At 28.3% G+C, this 16,586-nt stretch overlaps 4 protein-coding genes across 7 annotated transcripts in view; 2 read left to right on the forward strand and 2 right to left on the reverse strand.

The window, feature by feature from the left end:
• LOC119681176 (transcription initiation factor TFIID subunit 9) lies at positions 1–1,006 on the forward strand. Its single transcript, XM_038094288.1, has 3 exons — positions 1–244; positions 298–434; positions 493–1,006. The coding sequence occupies exons 1-3, from the start codon at positions 91–93 to the stop codon at positions 964–966; spliced, it is 765 nt and encodes a 254-aa protein (XP_037950216.1). The 5' UTR covers positions 1–90; the 3' UTR covers positions 967–1,006.
• A 38-nt stretch (positions 1,007–1,044) lies between these two features.
• Positions 1,045–2,447, reverse strand: LOC119681175 (replication factor C subunit 4). Its single transcript, XM_038094287.1, has 3 exons — positions 2,242–2,447; positions 1,260–2,127; positions 1,045–1,198 (listed from the first exon to the last, which is right to left on the reverse strand). The coding sequence occupies exons 1-3, from the start codon at positions 2,352–2,354 to the stop codon at positions 1,106–1,108; spliced, it is 1,074 nt and encodes a 357-aa protein (XP_037950215.1). The 5' UTR covers positions 2,355–2,447; the 3' UTR covers positions 1,045–1,105.
• Positions 2,448–3,322: 875 nt separating this feature from the next.
• LOC119684097 (syntaxin-18) lies at positions 3,323–4,740 on the forward strand. Its single transcript, XM_038098046.1, has 2 exons — positions 3,323–4,366; positions 4,433–4,740. Exons 1-2 carry the CDS (start codon positions 3,437–3,439, stop codon positions 4,619–4,621), a joined length of 1,119 nt encoding a protein of 372 aa, XP_037953974.1. The 5' UTR covers positions 3,323–3,436; the 3' UTR covers positions 4,622–4,740.
• Positions 4,741–8,077: 3,337 nt separating this feature from the next.
• LOC119684113 (serine-rich adhesin for platelets) overlaps positions 8,078–16,586 on the reverse strand; it is a 123,626-nt gene continuing 115,117 nt past the window's right edge. For all 4 annotated transcript variants that reach the window (XM_038098069.1, XM_038098068.1, XM_038098067.1 and 1 more), the window contains one exon: positions 8,078–8,404. In XM_038098069.1, the coding sequence (XP_037953997.1) occupies positions 8,175–8,404 (230 nt within the window). In that variant the 3' untranslated portion in view covers positions 8,078–8,174. The remainder of the gene's footprint in view (positions 8,405–16,586) is intronic.

Consider the following 16,586-nt stretch of genomic DNA (forward strand, 5'->3'; position numbering starts at 1 on the left):
TTTACGAATTGTATTTCATATACATGCACTTCACAGTCGGTATACAATCGTTAGCTTGAAGAGTTGTTTGTTGTGAAGATATTGACCAATATGGCTGAAAAAGAAAAGGGAGTAGAAAGAGTAAAAAATACCCAAGTAAAACATGTTCCGAAAGATGCTCAGGTAATAATGTCTATGTTAAAAGAAGTCGGTATACAGGACTACGAGCCGCGGGTCATAAATCAGTTGTTGGAATTTACTTATCGTAAGTATTATTATTGATACTGGTTATGCACTTAAAAGACGCAATTTTGACAGGTTACGTTACTTGCATTCTGGACGATGCAAAAGCTTTTGCCAATCATGCACGTAAGAAGACAATTGATTTGGATGATGTTAACTTGGCAGTTGAAATGGTTAATGACAAATCATTCACAAGTCCTCCACCCAGACATGTAAGTTATTTTTGTATCTACAATTTGATGACGCATTACTTACATATTTTTTATTTAGATTTTAGCTAAATTAGCTGAAGCTCGCAATTCAATGCCTTTGCCACCTGTTAAGCCACATTGCGGTTTGCGCTTACCCCCCGACCGCTACTGTTTGTCTGGTTGTAACTATAAAGTACGCGCTGCTTGTGTTCCTAAGAAAATGACTAAATCTGCATTAGAAGGACGTTCAACTATTAAAACACAAATAAAAGCTTCAGGTTCCGGTGCCGGTGGTGGTTTAAAACGCCAACCTATGGCACCACCAAAAACGCAAGTAGTTACAATACCAAAGCCAGTAATTAAGTTCACAACTACATCTAAGACTGGTGTGCCAATTGAGAAAAAGGAAGAACTTAAGGTTGAACCTGAAGTGAAGATGGAAATTGATGATGCCGCAACTAGCGCTTCGGCTGTGGTAACAATTGGTGGCTTGGCCAGCGGTGGGCCTTTAAAGCGTGAGCGTGAAGAAGATGAGTTTGAAATGGTCCCATAATAAAACTTTTTCCATTTATAACATAATTCATTTCACCAAGTCTTTAATGATTACATTTTAAGTATTTATAAGAATTCATTTAATTTTAAAAGATTATATATTAAAAACATGTAATAAACATAAAAACAAATATTTCAAGTTACTTTTCCTTAAGTGCTAATATAATAGAACAGCCAAGGTCCATAATTTGCAAATATTCTGAACCGCCATCTTGTAGACGAAAAGAGCTTTCCTGTAAAAAAATGTATATAAAATTAAAAGGTGACTTGGCATTGTTTTTAAAGTTAACTTACACCGAGTTTATCGCAAATCAAAGCCTTTTGCATGTTTGTTAAAGTTGGACATCGTAAGACGTACTCATTAAATTGCTCCAGCATTTGACCAATACTGTAAGCTTCAAAGCCAATTTCACGTACAAAGTCCTCCAGCTTCCCGTAATTGCCAGAACGACATACCTCTAAGTAGTCTACGAGATACTTTTCTGGTATAATGCCAGACATTTCAAGCAAGTCCTCTGTAGATATTGGTTTGGACGCCCCCTTCAGACGGTAGCATGACTGTAAAGTAGTGATGGCTCTACGCATATCACCACCAGATATATCAACAATTGAATTATAAGCACTATCTTCAATTTGAACGCCTTCTATCTCACATATATGCCGCAAGCGTGCTGTAATCTGCTCTGCTCCCAATGACTTGAAGCGAAATTTGGTGCAACGTGAGGTTATGGGTTCAATTATACGTGATACATAGTTGCACACTAGACAAAAACGTGTGCTGCGGCTTTCTTTTTCCATGGTACGACGTAGAGCCGCCTGTGCAGCATGTGTCATTGAATCTGCTTCATCCAGTATTATAATTTTAAAAGGTGGACATGGACGTCCATCCGGTCGAGTGCTACTAGCTGTTAATTGCGCAAAGTTCTTAATTTTAGTACGCACAACGTTAATGCCGCGTTCGTCAGAGGCATTCAGCTCAAGTATACGTTCACGATATAGGTCTCCAAATATTTGTCTGGCAGCAGCAAGTATTGTACTGGTCTTACCTGTACCTGGTGGGCCGTATAAAAGCATGTTTGGCAAGTCTGAGCCCTCAACGCACTTGCGTAGCACGGCTACTACTTCAGACTGTTCCACCACATCATCAACGCTTTTCGGGCGGCTAAAATGGCGAAAAAATGTAAATTTTAGCTAAAGTGTAATCACTACTTAAACTTAATTTTATTTAACTTTAAATAGGAAATCAAATATAATGTATTAATAATGCATTTCTTACTATTTTTCAACCCATGGTGCTGGTGGCTTACGGCGTTCACCTGTATGCGCACCACTGGACGTGCTCTGTTGAGATTTGTCTGTTGTTTTACCAGTTTTTAAGAAAGCTTGCATTATATATTTATTAAAATTTAATCATATAAAGTTATAAACAATCATGAACTGCAGAACAAAATAACGCGCGTAATTTGACAGTTTTACAGTGTAGCATAAAAGTTTATTCACAATAGTTAAATTTGAATGAAAATTCAGAATAGTATGTAGCGAACATATTTTATGACAGGTACATATATGTTTTTTTTTGCAAAATATTCAAAACAAATTATATTTTTGTATTGTTATACCTACACAATATCTTTTTAAGTTTAATTGAATTTTTGCAGTATACTTAACAGCAACAGTTCTATGGCTTAATTATATTGTTCCAGATTATGGTAATATTGTAATGACCCAATTCTGTTTAAATGAACATAATTTTTTTCACATTAATATCCTGAAAACATAATATCGATGTCCATATCTCGTGATGAATGGTTTGCCTTGCTATTTTAACATAGATGGTAAGTAATATACCATCTAGGTTGTTATCCCACGTTTCTATAAACCGTATATTAAGCATTGTTAATTGTTAATATATGTCTATATCACGTAAAAACTAATCATATCTTGCTATATGATAGGAATCGACATGTGTGTATTCGTTACAGCTTATTAGTCCATATCTTCACAGAGCATAAATTTTTTTTTTGTTTTCCATCAATCCATGTCCAGTCGAGCCTGGTCATATCTTGCCACATTTTCTTGTTCTACCATATGTGATGTGGTTCGATATGCATGACATACCATGAAATTCACTGATTTGTTATTCAGCACTGTTATTGAGGTTTTAATAATTTTTTTTATCTTAATTTTGCATAGTTGTGATATGACTGACTACTGCTTATGTCGGTAATATAATATAAAAATTGTTAATGGAAATATGAAGCTTCAAGAAACTAATCACTTATTTGCGAATTTCCAACCGCTGTCAAACTGTCAACAAAGCAAATACATTGATGATGTTTTTATTTTCTCCGTTGTTCAACACTCATGAACAGCTGGTTTTAAATTTGTAATGATGTGTCAATAAAGTGCCGATAAATGTTTTTTTTTGCAAAGTTGTTATTAAAGTACACTTTGAGTAAACAAAATTAAATATGGATATAACCCAAAGATTCAAGGCTGGTGTTATGGCAGTAAAAGTTCATCTTAAAGGTGAATTGGATAAAAATCGCATTTTACCGAAAAAAACGGCGACGTCAGCTCCACGCGATGAATTCACCAGGCAAGCCAAAGATGTTTGCAACAAAGTAACCACATTAAAAAACGTTCTTTTAGAAAATCGATCTGCTTACATGAGAATCGGGCAGCATTTAAAAAGTGCAACACATATGAGTGACGAGCAAAGGGATTTGATTGATCGTGAGTCAGAGAAATTTGTAACGTATTATACCCAACATCTGGCAAAAATGCGTTCCGACTGGAAAGGTGCGAAGCGAAAGCACCAGGAAAATATTCACATTGAAGCAGTGTTAGAGTTGCTAGAAGAATACTTGAGGAACGTACAGCAAATATATTTGGAGCAAAAGAAGTACCGCGTGCAGCACGAGCTGGAAACGTACCGCCTTTTAAAACTGGCTGCTGATAAAAACAAAATTCCAGTACGTCCTTCAGGTGAAAGTAAAAGCAAAAAGGAAAATATAAAATCAAGTAACGCCGCAGCAGTAATTTCGAGTGATGAGGATAATTGGGACTTTGAACCTAATTGGGATAGCGATGACGAAAATAATGTGCAATTTCCTGCAACACAAGCCACAGCTACTGATTCCAATGATTCCACTAGCAGTGTAACACTTAATACAAGTGCTAAAAAAGTAGCTTTAGATGAGGATATTCAAAAATCGCAACAATTAGTTGACGAGGAAGAAGAAAATGCTGCTAAAGAACTGAGCCCAGAAGACGTGCAAGTATTTGAGCAGGAAAATATGCAGTTGTATCATGAACTTCAGGGTGTTGCGGAAGAAGTTGAACAAATAGAGAAAAATGTCGTCGATATTGCACAATTGCAGGATATTTTCACTGAAAAAGTAAGTCATTAATTATTAGTTGCTTATAGAAATTGTTCGCTATTAATACATATGTTTATCGTCTAGGTATCCTTACAACAGCACAATATAGAACGTATTACCAATGCTGTTATTGGTACTACAGAGAATGTCAAAGACGCTAACGAACAGATCAAGCAGGCGATACAACGAAATGCGGGCTTACGTGTTGGCTCCTTATTCTTCTTACTTGTTATGTCTTTTGCTTTGCTGTTTTTGGATTGGTACTACGATTAGAAACTAATATTTAAAACGCCGAACTTTTTTATACTCTAGATGGAATACAACTTTATCAAATGTTGCTTTATTTAAATGATTGTATTTTAAAAAACTTTTTGCATACTCCATATAAACAAAAATTGTTGGTAAATTTGTTTGAAATTAATTTATAAATTTTAATAGGTATTGGATGACAATAAGCGTGGTCAGGTATTTAATTTGTTGACCACTAGTGATGCCGACGATAGTGTATTTCTTGACCTCTAGTAGTGATATGTTGACTTTCTTGATCAGAAACGATGCAGTCGGTGGCGTGAAGTAAATGCTCTCTTGCGATGCAGTTGGTAGTGTAATTACCTATTTTTTTCATCCTAAGTAAATCATGGTTCAGATGCCAAACGTACATATTGTGGTTAAACTTGTAACATCAATAACAATTCAATGCTAAATTCAACAATTGATAACGTTGAAATATATTAGTGCAGTGTGTTTAATTCCCGAAACCTTAAATTTTATGCATCTTGGAGAAGCGTTAGAAGGCTTGTGTTGCCGTTGACGTAATATTGAAGAATAAAATTAATTTTTTCACAAATAAATTCTGATGGTAGTTACGAATTTTAGTAACGAGCTTGGTAACAGTAGTACCAACAGTAGTAATGATGTAAAACAGTACCTTATTCCTAAGAAGTAGTATTAGTGGGTTCAAGTCTCACACTGTGGCTTTCGATGCTTTCCACCACTGTAAAAAAAATGAAATGAGTGAAACAAAAATGTTTCTAATACAGGATTAAAATCAGCTACTGTCAACAATTTTTTTGTTCCATATAAATAAACATAACAATAGGTCGAGCTTTTCTTGAATATATCGACCTTCACCACAATGGAGATAGTATCAGTAAGGTCTAACATAGAGTAAGAATTTTTGTTCCTTTTAACCATCCCCATACGGAAACCAACTTACTCTTAATAAAGTAGTGCAATCAAATCAAGTTGATTTCTGTTTTTGTGCCATATAGCTAGACACCTAAGTGGAGCCACAATGAGTATAGCATTTTTTTCACTTTAATTACGTTGACACTTTTCCACGTATCGTCAATATATCGATCCTTACCGCAATAGATACAACATACGTAAGGTCGAATATAGACAATATCTTCTTCGAGAGCATATTTATCTCATTACGAGGTTCACAGCAGGTTTTCGTCTGATATCTCTGGAGCTAAAAGTTGTCTCGTTTATTGTTTATATAGCTACATGGACAACAGTTACTAGCTGTGTTTGTAGCTCTTTATCAAATGCAAATTTTTTAAGCCCGTACTAAAATACTTATTAATCTGAAATGATTGTTATACTGTATTGTATAAGCTCATCTACTTAAAAATTCCATAAGGATACAATGACATATTCAACAGTTAATAGCTTTCTACAATAGAATCCATTAAGGTAAATATTGTATTCTTGACGCAATTCAAAGTTATTCATCCGTTTCATCGATTTACTAGCCACAATAACCACATCGAAACCAGCTGTATTTCAGTTTTGTATCTAAAGTAATAATGACTCTGTAGGTAGAATTAAGGCTCAGTTGAATTACGTGCCTTCTTTTTTTACACTCTTTCATTCCTTTACACTCGATAAACTTCTTTACATCAGGTCGCCTGTTTTATTGTTACAAGTACATCTGTTGATTGTAGATATGCAAATTTTTTGTACTTGCCATTTGATACTTTGTGTTTCTACAAAAAAATTTGTCAAATAGAAATCATAACACTCAAATGGGTATCTATTCTGGATAGAACTATCCTTATGGAAAACTAAAAGAAAAAAAACAACAATATAATTCATATATTTTGTTTACAAACTATTTTAATTGAAACTGCTTTATTTTAATATCTCTTTTCAAATTTCAATATAATGAGATTATAATTATTAAAATTAAACATTTTTAAAAAAAAATTTTTTTTCACAATTTCTTGCAAACAATAATATAATTTTTGTATTATTGCTTTCATTTTACTGAGTTACACAGTTCAGTATTGTGCCTTTTGATTTTAGATACTTAAATTAATATAATTGGTATTAAAGAATTTGTAACATGCATATTCCTAAAATAATTACATTTTGATTTTGGAGAGAGTTTGATCAGACAAAACTATATAAATTACAATTTAGAGATTTAAGTAGCTACATTAAGACTGAAAAGTTTTCGGAAATTCTCATTTAAAATTCGCGCGCTGTATATTTTTCGATATTTTAAGTTTATGTAGTTTGGCAGCACTGTCATTAATTACTATGCCAAAAATGAGCGCGATCTGTCAGACAGTTCGTTTACGGCAGCTGTTGAAACCAGTTCACCTCAGTAGTGCGTTGCGAAATGTCTTCGACCGGCGTACGACCGTCCTGAAAGGCCTTGTACCACTCATAAACTTGAGTTTTCGATAAAACTGATTCCCCATAAGCCTTTTGTAGCATTCGCAACGATTCTGCACACGAAATTTCGTTCGAAACACAAAATTTGATGCAAACTCTTTGTTCAATATTTTTTTCCATTGTTTTTTTCGCAACGCACTACTGAGGTGAACTGGTTTCAACAGCTGCCGTAAACGAACTGTCTGACAGATCGCGCTCATTTTTGGCATAGTAATTGTCCTTAATTGCTGCCAAACTACATAAACTTAAAATATCGAAAAATATACAGCGCGCGAATTTTAAATGAGAATTTCCGAAAACTTTTCGGTCTTAATGTATAAATGTATATAGAAACTTTAAAAGCTTCTTCAAAATATATATGTAAACATATATATTTATAAACATATATTTTATAATTAACAATCCGAAATATGAGATATTTAAATATTTAATAGTAAGAATTTCTTAAGTCTAAAAATATATTCGCTTTATATATTTATATATATAGTAATATGTCAAAAGAAAAATAAATATTAAATATAAATATTAGATGATTGATGGATTTTTGTATTTGTCTCGCATTGCAACTGGAAATAGAGTATATCTTTCTTAGATTGATTTAAATCAATACAAAATTTTGGAATTCTTTATATTACATGTAGTGTGAGTTGTTTTATTTATTTATTTATTTGCTAAACGAATTTTTTAAATATAAATAAATTCAAAGAGACTGAAACTGAAGCACTAGATAATTAGTTAATCTATTTATTTTTAATTAAAAATATTATTAAAGTCTTCGTTCAACGTATTATTCTTACTTATTCTTATGTCGTATATATACTCTGTATCTTATATAAATTTACTACCTTTACAAATGTTTAACTTATAACTACAAAATATTTAAAAATATAATTAAACTAAAACACAAAAAAAAACACATTTTTTTATTTTAATAAATATTTCTAATATTAGTAATATATATTAGTTAGTTTTAGTTGCGGTAAATTTAAATTGATTTGTACAGAAAATTAAAATGTGTTTTTACATGATTTTACAATTGTAATTGTAATATCTAATTTTAAAAACTTTGTTTGCATTGAAATTTAATTTTAAAATTTGCGAAAGATTATGATTTTGTCTATTTATAGATCACGTAAAAATACTAGGATGTATAGGGTGGTATTGGAGTTACAGTTGTCTCCATAATTTGGGGAAGGTGCTGTTGGTGTTGTGTTTGAATTTGAACTTCAGCTTCATTTGTTGTATTTGTTACTGTGGCTGTGGACACAAACTGTGTCTGTTGTTGTATGTGTTCTTTTTGTTGTACGTCATTTAAAATTGGTCCAGTCTCTTCCATGTACATACCAAGTGGAGCATGAGTTTTAATGTGAGCTGGAAATAAGAAAAAAGGACACATTTTATTAATTAAAATTATTTAAAAAATTATATTTAATAAAAAATTTAAATCTTGATTTATAGAAATAATTTCTATTTTTATATTAAAATTAAGTTATTTAAAATAAAATAAATTTGTTGCAAATTATTTTAAAAAAAATATAAATTTACATATTTAAGTATAATAAGAGAATTAAAATAAATTCATATTATTGAATAATATTTGTTACTAAATAAAAAATAAAAGATAAAATAAATTTGTTTCAAATTATTGTAAAAAAAAGTAATTTAATTAAATATTATTAAAATAATAAATTAAATTTGTATATGTAAATATAATAATAGAATTAAAATTAAATTCATATTATTGAATAATATTTGTTACTAAATAAAAAACTTTAAGTTTAGATTATATTGAATAAAATAAAATAAATTTGTTGCCAATTATTATAAAAAAAAAATAAATTAATTAAATATTATTAAAATAATATATTAAATGCATACATTAAAATTTAGAAATAAATTTAAAATTAAATTCATATTATTAAATAATATTTGTTATATAAAAAAATTTGGATTTAAGCTTATATTGAACAAAAAAAAATAAATCTGTTTCAAATTAAAAAAATTATAAATAATAAAATATAAATTTATGTATTTAAATTTATTAATAAATTTAAAATTGAGTTTATTAAACTATTGATTACTACAAAAATAAAAAATGTGCAGTCTCTCAGAGAAGTCTTTTTTTTTTAATTTATATAAATCAATTTACTGAAGGACATAGCGAAAAGTATTTTGATTTGATTTCATATATTAACAATTTCAATTTCAATGGCAAACACGATTTATTGCTGAATATTTGCCCATCAGAGCTAAGACAAGCTTAACAAAACAACAATTGAATTTGATCTTAAGATAAATCCATATAGTTGATAAACAGAAGAGAAGTTGTCCTTCCTCAAGACATGTCAGGGGACACTTATTGCCTGATGACTTGCTAACAATAAAATACCTTTTTTTGGGAAGTTAACATGCATTCTTGCATTCTTAGTATGTTCAGTGATAGTGTATTCGATGATTCAGTTGCTACAGAACTACAGAACAGATTGCTGTAAACTAACTGGCTAACAACAAGGTGCAGTTATGATGCCATATAGATACAAATCTTTTTTTAACAATTTGCATTTATTAAGGTCAATTTATCCAACAAAGTCGTAAAAATATTAAAAGAAGATTTAAGTAAGAACAAGGTTTGTTTGTACTGTCCAAAACAAGTAGGAGTAGTGAAATTACCATCTGTGTTAAATCAAATCATTTGAATGAAATGCATACAATGACGAAACGATCAGACAGACGCCTTCGTAAATGTTAGATGCAAGGGTGCAACAAAGGTGTGGTAAGATGGTAAGATGCATTGTATAAAGGTGTAATAAAAATTTACTAACAAATGTAAAGATCAATCATTTATCTATATTTTTAGCTTTTAATTATTTGACCAAAAATAAAACCAAAAAGAAAAAATTTTATCTAAACTTTGTGTAAAATCAAAAGTTAATTATTTATTAATTTAAAAAAAAAAGTGTTTTTAAAAATTTTAATTTACCAAATATTCAATAATATTTCATTTAATGTACAAATAATACAATTCAATGTCAATCGACATTCTTTTTAAAGAGTTAAACAAAACATAGCAGCAGTTGAGAATGTCACAAGAACTTACTTTGCAGATGACAGCCCAGGCAGGCCAGACAATAAACGTGAAGTATTTGACAAGAACGATGGGTAACGGAGACGTGAACAAGATGGTCAGTACACTAACGTTATGCTTGACTATACTATACTTGGCTTCATCGTGCGCATGAAGCAATAAATTACAAGCCGACTGTTTTGTAGCATGGCTCTATAGAGAGTAGGTGACGCTGGACGCACCTTTTTCGTATGCAAACTGCGGGCATTTCCTCTTCAATGCAAGTTTAAAAGAAAATTAAAAAAATCTAATTAATAAAACAACTGAAGCAAACCGCAATTGGCATCTGGTAACAAAACACTTTGCTTCAACCATCTTCACAGCAGAGAAATAGAATATTCTCAAGTTAAAGTAACTTAATTATACATAGCTATCTATGCACAATAAATATATATTATTTGCTACAAATTAAAAACAGCAAATGTATGATGTTACCCATGTGATATAAATTTACAATGGACTTCACCTAACATTTTATGGTAAAGCCTTGTCTAATAAATAAAATGAGTTTTCTCAGTTTATACGGGTATATAACACAAGACAAGTTTTAGATGCATTATTAAGTTTTTATTTTAATTTCAGATAACAAAATAATTAACTGAGTTAATGCTTTAAATAAAACGTTTTCAAATAAAAAATGATAACAGAACTATTAATAAAGGTTAGAACTATGGCCCCAAGTAGTTAGAATAGAACACTTGTGCCGAATAGACCATTCTGATATTTATTTGTACTTATGTTTATCAAAATTAAACTAATACGTTAATTTTCAGAAACACTTGTACAGAATAGTCCATTCTGATATTTATTTCCACATATATCAAAATTAGACCAATTCATTAATTTGTATTAAATTTTTATTTTATGTATTATAGTATTATAGTGTAATATATATATATTCAGTGGTGGAATGCTGGATGTCGGCGACATCAGAATTGCGAGGCCTCTTTTATTACTAAATTATAAAACTTATTTACATTCACTAATACGACGAAGCTTTATTCTTAATCAAATTAAAAATAAATTATGGAGGTTAGCATTAAAAATTGAAAATAAAAGTCAATTTTTTGTTCTCTCTCCTGAGGCTATCTCTTCATATTTACAAAGATATACTTAACATTTTATCGTTATTCTTTAAATAAGACAAATTAAGTTATAAGTAGTTTCCTAGGAAATTACTCAAAATACAAGTTACCTTGAATTGTCAGTCCACACATATATAGCCAGTAGTTTACTTGGTGGACATATATAGATTTAAATCTATTTGAACTGTCATTTTAATAAATAATTTATTAATACTTTTTAATAATTGTGGTATTGTAATAATTGTTATAATTTAATTTTATATGTATATTTTATATCTAAGATTACATTATAATATAGGAATATTATCAATAAAAATTAAAATTCCTGACTATGTTATTTATAAAGCATTTCATAGTGTAGATATTTCAATTTAAATACCTTAAATTGCCAATATCATTAATCTAATGATCCTATTTGGTTAATTTCATCAAATATTTTAAGATTCATAACTCTGTTTTTGATTTTGTACCCATCACTTATATCTAAAATATTATTTTAACTACAATTAATGAATAAATAAGGTAATAATATATACTTAATAATTTCTATTATGCTATAGAACTACATATCATTGTTTAAAAAGATTTCCATAAAGATCATAGGTAAATATACTTAAAAAATTTAGATATGAAATTATTTAATATGTTATTAAAATAAATAATCAATAATGTTGTTAATCCTTTAATTAATCAAAATGTACCTAAGGAAAAGTATAAGATTCATTAGGTCTCAAGTCTGTTAAGTTATTAAGCTTTCATCAATCTTTACTGAGCTACTAACTTTATTTAAAACTTTTAATAAATCAATTCCCTCCAACTTCTTTCACTAAGTAATATTATCTTTAGAAGGCTGTCTTTTTCTCCGTATGTGTATGGAGAGATTTTATTAGTGTTATTTTTCCTTGAAATATAGCCTATTGTTTGGATAGTTTCTATTTTAGATAGAAGTGATTTGTATTTAAGTAAAATTGTCAAATATTTTTTATTTTTATTTTTTTTTTAAATTATAAACACTCACAAATGAAGACTTGACTTTTAAAAGTGTGTTAAAACTTAAAAACTAAATCTTTAGATTTACCACTTAATCGCGTATAGTGAAGGAATGAACTTGGACAAAGTGCGCATTTATAAAACCGTTCCCCAGTATGAATGCGTCGATGAATCCGAAAATCTCTTAATCGAAAAAATTTTCGATTACAAATTTCGCATTCTTTACTTTTTTCTGTAATTTTAAAGAGAATTTTTTTTATATATTTTCCAATGAATATGTACGAGTATTAAATTGAAATTTCAATACAATGCAAACACATAGAAGAAACACCAATCGCAAACCAAGGGAAAAGAAATTTAATTAAATTAAGTGGTTAGAGTGATCCGCTATAATTATTTAATTAAAAATTGAATTATTGTGGGATTATGAAATAAAATTGTTGTGTAGCTTATTTAGTGAAAAGATGTCGTCTTCCATTGTGTTGTGAGTTAAGGAACATACAATGTTTTGTATATAGATCGGTTGTAATTATATATGGATTGGGTGCACGTCATTAGCAAGAGATCATTTGTTTCTGTCTCAAGTATCGATTCGGATGGAGTGTTTATGCATTTTGATGAACACGCGACTATTTTTATTTAAATTCATTTTATGAATAATAATTGTTGTGTAGGTGGTTCAATTTTGGTTCTCAAGAAAGCTTAAAAATAAACAATACAATTTTCATGGTTAATAAAACAATTTAACACAGCTTAAAATAAATTAAGTTATAATGACAACAGAGCGATACTAAATATCTATACTAAAAAAGGTGACTATAAAAATAAACTTGGGAAATAAACACCTAAATAAACTATAAACTTATGAAACAAATAAAAAAACTCATAAACATGTAAAGATCATATAATTTTCTCTTTAGAAACTAATAAAAAAAAATCTAAATATATGTTCTATTTTAGATTAAAAATATTATTCATCAAAAATTTATTTTAAACTAAATCTTCTGAATCAGAAAAAGTTATGAGCAATAATATCTAATAATTTCAGGTGTTAGAATAGAAAATTTTAGAAATGTAAAAATATCACTCAACATAAATAAGTATATAAATGTAACAACCCGTCTCTCTAAGAAGTGAACCCATTATGATTTTAGAATTAAGTTTCAAAGCGATACCTTCATTCTAAACTGGTATATCAATTTGTAGTTTTAAAGAATCGAAGATTATTTTCAGTGTTTGACTTTTATTATTTGAAATCATTAAGAAAAAATAAATAGAAACACTCCTCTAATTCAATTAGTATAGAAAATAAATATATTTAAGATATTAGTTATGAGTCTAGGGATCACATAGGAAGATATAGATGTTTTTAATCAAAAACGGCAAACGGCATTTATTTTTAAGTTTCTTTGATTATAGGAAATAAGAGAAGTTTTAAATTGTTAACTATATTAATAAAACTGAAAGAATTATCCATCAAAATTTAAAAGATTTTCTTTTAACACTAACAATATTTACAGAAGTTTTCTTCTAAATTTTTAAGCGCAATGGTATATTTATTCACCAATATGTTTTTTTCGTCGTATTTTCTTCTTGTTCTTCGTGTTTTTATTGCTGGATCACCTTAGCTGGTGCTCCTTTTATAATATATATATATATAAGTTAAATTAAGAATTGAATGCTTAAATGAAAATATAATAAAGCAATTAAAATTAAACTTTAATTATATTAATAAATAATGTTAAAGTTTTTTTTAAATTGTCAGTGCTTACACTGCTAAGATTTGGTGCAATTTCGTAGACTACTTTTCTAAACTTCACTAGCATAACCTCTATATGATACTGTAATGAAGCTAATAATTAATTTAATTTAATTTTATTTTAGTTAATTTAATTTGTTTAAAAATATTTTTTTTAAATAATGTTTCTTTGTTAATTTTTTATTACAATTATTATTATTTAATTGATGGAATTATCTAATCCGATTGTTTATTATAATTTGAAAAATATTTTTATTGTTCAGTGATTTTTATTTTTCGTTTTTATATATAATTTAATTATATTGATACGATAACGCGTAAGATCCATATAATTAATAAAATAGATTATTACTTTTTGTTTGTACGAAATGAAATAGCTAAAATTAATAGTTTTTTTATATTTTTAAAAAACTGCGTTCATGTTCACCATCGTAAACAATTAATTTTTATTTTTATTTAAATTTCATTAATAGTAAATAACATAATTTTTAATAAATAGTAATTAATTTTTTTTTCATTTATTTTTAATTAATTAAATTGTACTTTGTATTCATTACTTTTTTCATTCTAGTAACTGCATTTAATTTATTTTTAGATTAATAAAAATATCCATTGTGGTATTAACTCTACTTTAATAATTATAGTAGTAATTTTAATTAATTCCTTCATTTTTAAATGTTTGCTATTTTAATTAAATAGTAATTATAATTTTTTTGTTATTTATTTACAACTCATTTGCATTTGATTATCAATATTATCATTACTACTTACTTAACAAACATTTTTTTAATGTTTATATTTATTAATTATTACTATTAATTACTTCTAATTAAAAGTCAGTATTTTTTATATAATATATATAATCTTATAACAACCTATTAACTACTCTGTGATCCTACATTAATGTTGAAGTTATTTATGTATCAAATAGTTTATTTCTTTATCACTTTATTTACGCCATTCGATCAATCATAATCAACATTATTTTTTCATTACTTATAATGAATATCAATATTACTTATTAGCATTATTATAGTTTTTAAGTACCCAAGACAATAATCTCATTAATGAGTGTTACTGTTCTAAATTATTTTAAATAATTTAAATCTATATATCGGTTGTTTTTATTGGAAAAATCATTTCAAATAATTTCTATTATGCACCAACTTGAAAATATTGTGAAAATAAAGAGCAATTCAATGTAGTTAATTGAATTGAATGTAGAAAATAATAGGTCATTTGTAAATGACCTTTTGAGGTGTTTTAACCAGCAAGGAGATGACTAGCTCAGATCTATATGCTCATCTTAGATAAGTAAACTTACTTGTAATATTAATTAAAAAACCTCTTGTTGTTGTTCATTTAAACTCTACATTTTGTTTAAATAAAATACACAAAAAATATATATAAAAAAAGAAAAAAATTTAATCCAAATTAAGTAAAGTCAACTGGAACTCTTTACCATTATATGCAATAAAAAAGTTTATATAGCTGTCTTTAAAATATATCGTAAAATTTCGCTTAGTTAGACTGTTCTGGACGATCAAAATCTTACGACGTACACAAAAATGCGCTTCAAACGGTATTATAGTCCATTAGATTTACACAAGAGTTTTGTTTGTAATTCTAGCTGTCAAAAAATTTTCATTTTGCTATTAAGGTTGATTTAGGTCATACCCATTTAGGTCGACAGAATTCGAATAAAGATTTCAGCATTTCTAATGTCAAGGCCTTCTTAGACTTAGACAGATTCGTAGCTGTTAATAAAATGTGAAAACATATAGCATTTGCCATATTTCAAGTTCACGATTTGCCTTTTGTATTGTTTGGTCATCCCTTTTTTTTCTAACCAGATTTAACCCTCAGTAATTATTTCTTGTTTTTGAAGTTGAAAGTTTGGCTCAAAGGGTAAAAGTTCAAAAAAAGAGTGTGTCGAGTTCAGAAGAGATTATATCAAAAAATAGACAACAAAAAATTTAAAGACATTATTTTCTATGTATGATGGATGCAAATCTTTTTGAACAGCCCTCGTAGAATGTTAATTTATGTCCTATATTATTATTAATTCAATCAGTAATTCATTTGCCTTCACTATGACAATGTCAGTTAGTGAAGTATAATTAATACAATAATTAATATTCTAAAATATTGTTCCGAATCCAGTGGATCCGAACTAAGTGTAAAATATTGTTTTGTATTGCCACTACTAAGCATAAGTAAATATTATTCTAGATTGAAACATTAATTTTTAGACAGTAGTGGTTGTAATTACTAAAAAAGCGTCGGTAACGATACAAATATATTGATTAATTTTTTTTTTGTGGAAAATTAATAATTACTCCAAAAGCTTTTAGAGTTATTCAATACTGTCACTAGTAATTCCAGTAATTTTGGGCGGTCACTTATAGACAACTATGATTAAATTGTAATTGTAGTGATTTGATGAATGGTTATTGTAGATATAATTGTATTTTAATATTCACTATTTCACTAGTTCACACATTTCGCTATCGATTATTTAGTCGAGTTTTGTAATGACCTCCAAACACATTTACCAAAACCTACCTCAACACACATTAACTGACAATTATGTTA

This window comes from Teleopsis dalmanni, chromosome 2 (assembly GCF_002237135.1).
Source record: "Teleopsis dalmanni isolate 2A chromosome 2, ASM223713v2, whole genome shotgun sequence".
Taxonomy (NCBI): domain Eukaryota; kingdom Metazoa; phylum Arthropoda; class Insecta; order Diptera; family Diopsidae; genus Teleopsis; species Teleopsis dalmanni.

Coding starts and splice junctions, on each gene's coding strand:
- LOC119681176 (XM_038094288.1), top strand. CDS start 91: ATGGCTGAAAAAGAAAAGGGAGTAGAAAGAGTAAAAAATACCCAAGTA. Junction 245..297: donor GTTGTTGGAATTTACTTATC/GTAAGTATTATT, acceptor CAATTTTGACAG/GTTACGTTACTTGCATTCTG. Junction 435..492: donor CAAGTCCTCCACCCAGACAT/GTAAGTTATTTT, acceptor TTTTTTATTTAG/ATTTTAGCTAAATTAGCTGA.
- LOC119681175 (XM_038094287.1), bottom strand. CDS start 2,354: ATGCAAGCTTTCTTAAAAACTGGTAAAACAACAGACAAATCTCAACAG. Junction 2,128..2,241: donor GCACCATGGGTTGAAAAATA/GTAAGAAATGCA, acceptor TCGCCATTTTAG/CCGCCCGAAAAGCGTTGATG. Junction 1,199..1,259: donor TGATTTGCGATAAACTCGGT/GTAAGTTAACTT, acceptor ATTTTTTTACAG/GAAAGCTCTTTTCGTCTACA.
- LOC119684097 (XM_038098046.1), top strand. CDS start 3,437: ATGGATATAACCCAAAGATTCAAGGCTGGTGTTATGGCAGTAAAAGTT. Junction 4,367..4,432: donor AGGATATTTTCACTGAAAAA/GTAAGTCATTAA, acceptor TTTATCGTCTAG/GTATCCTTACAACAGCACAA.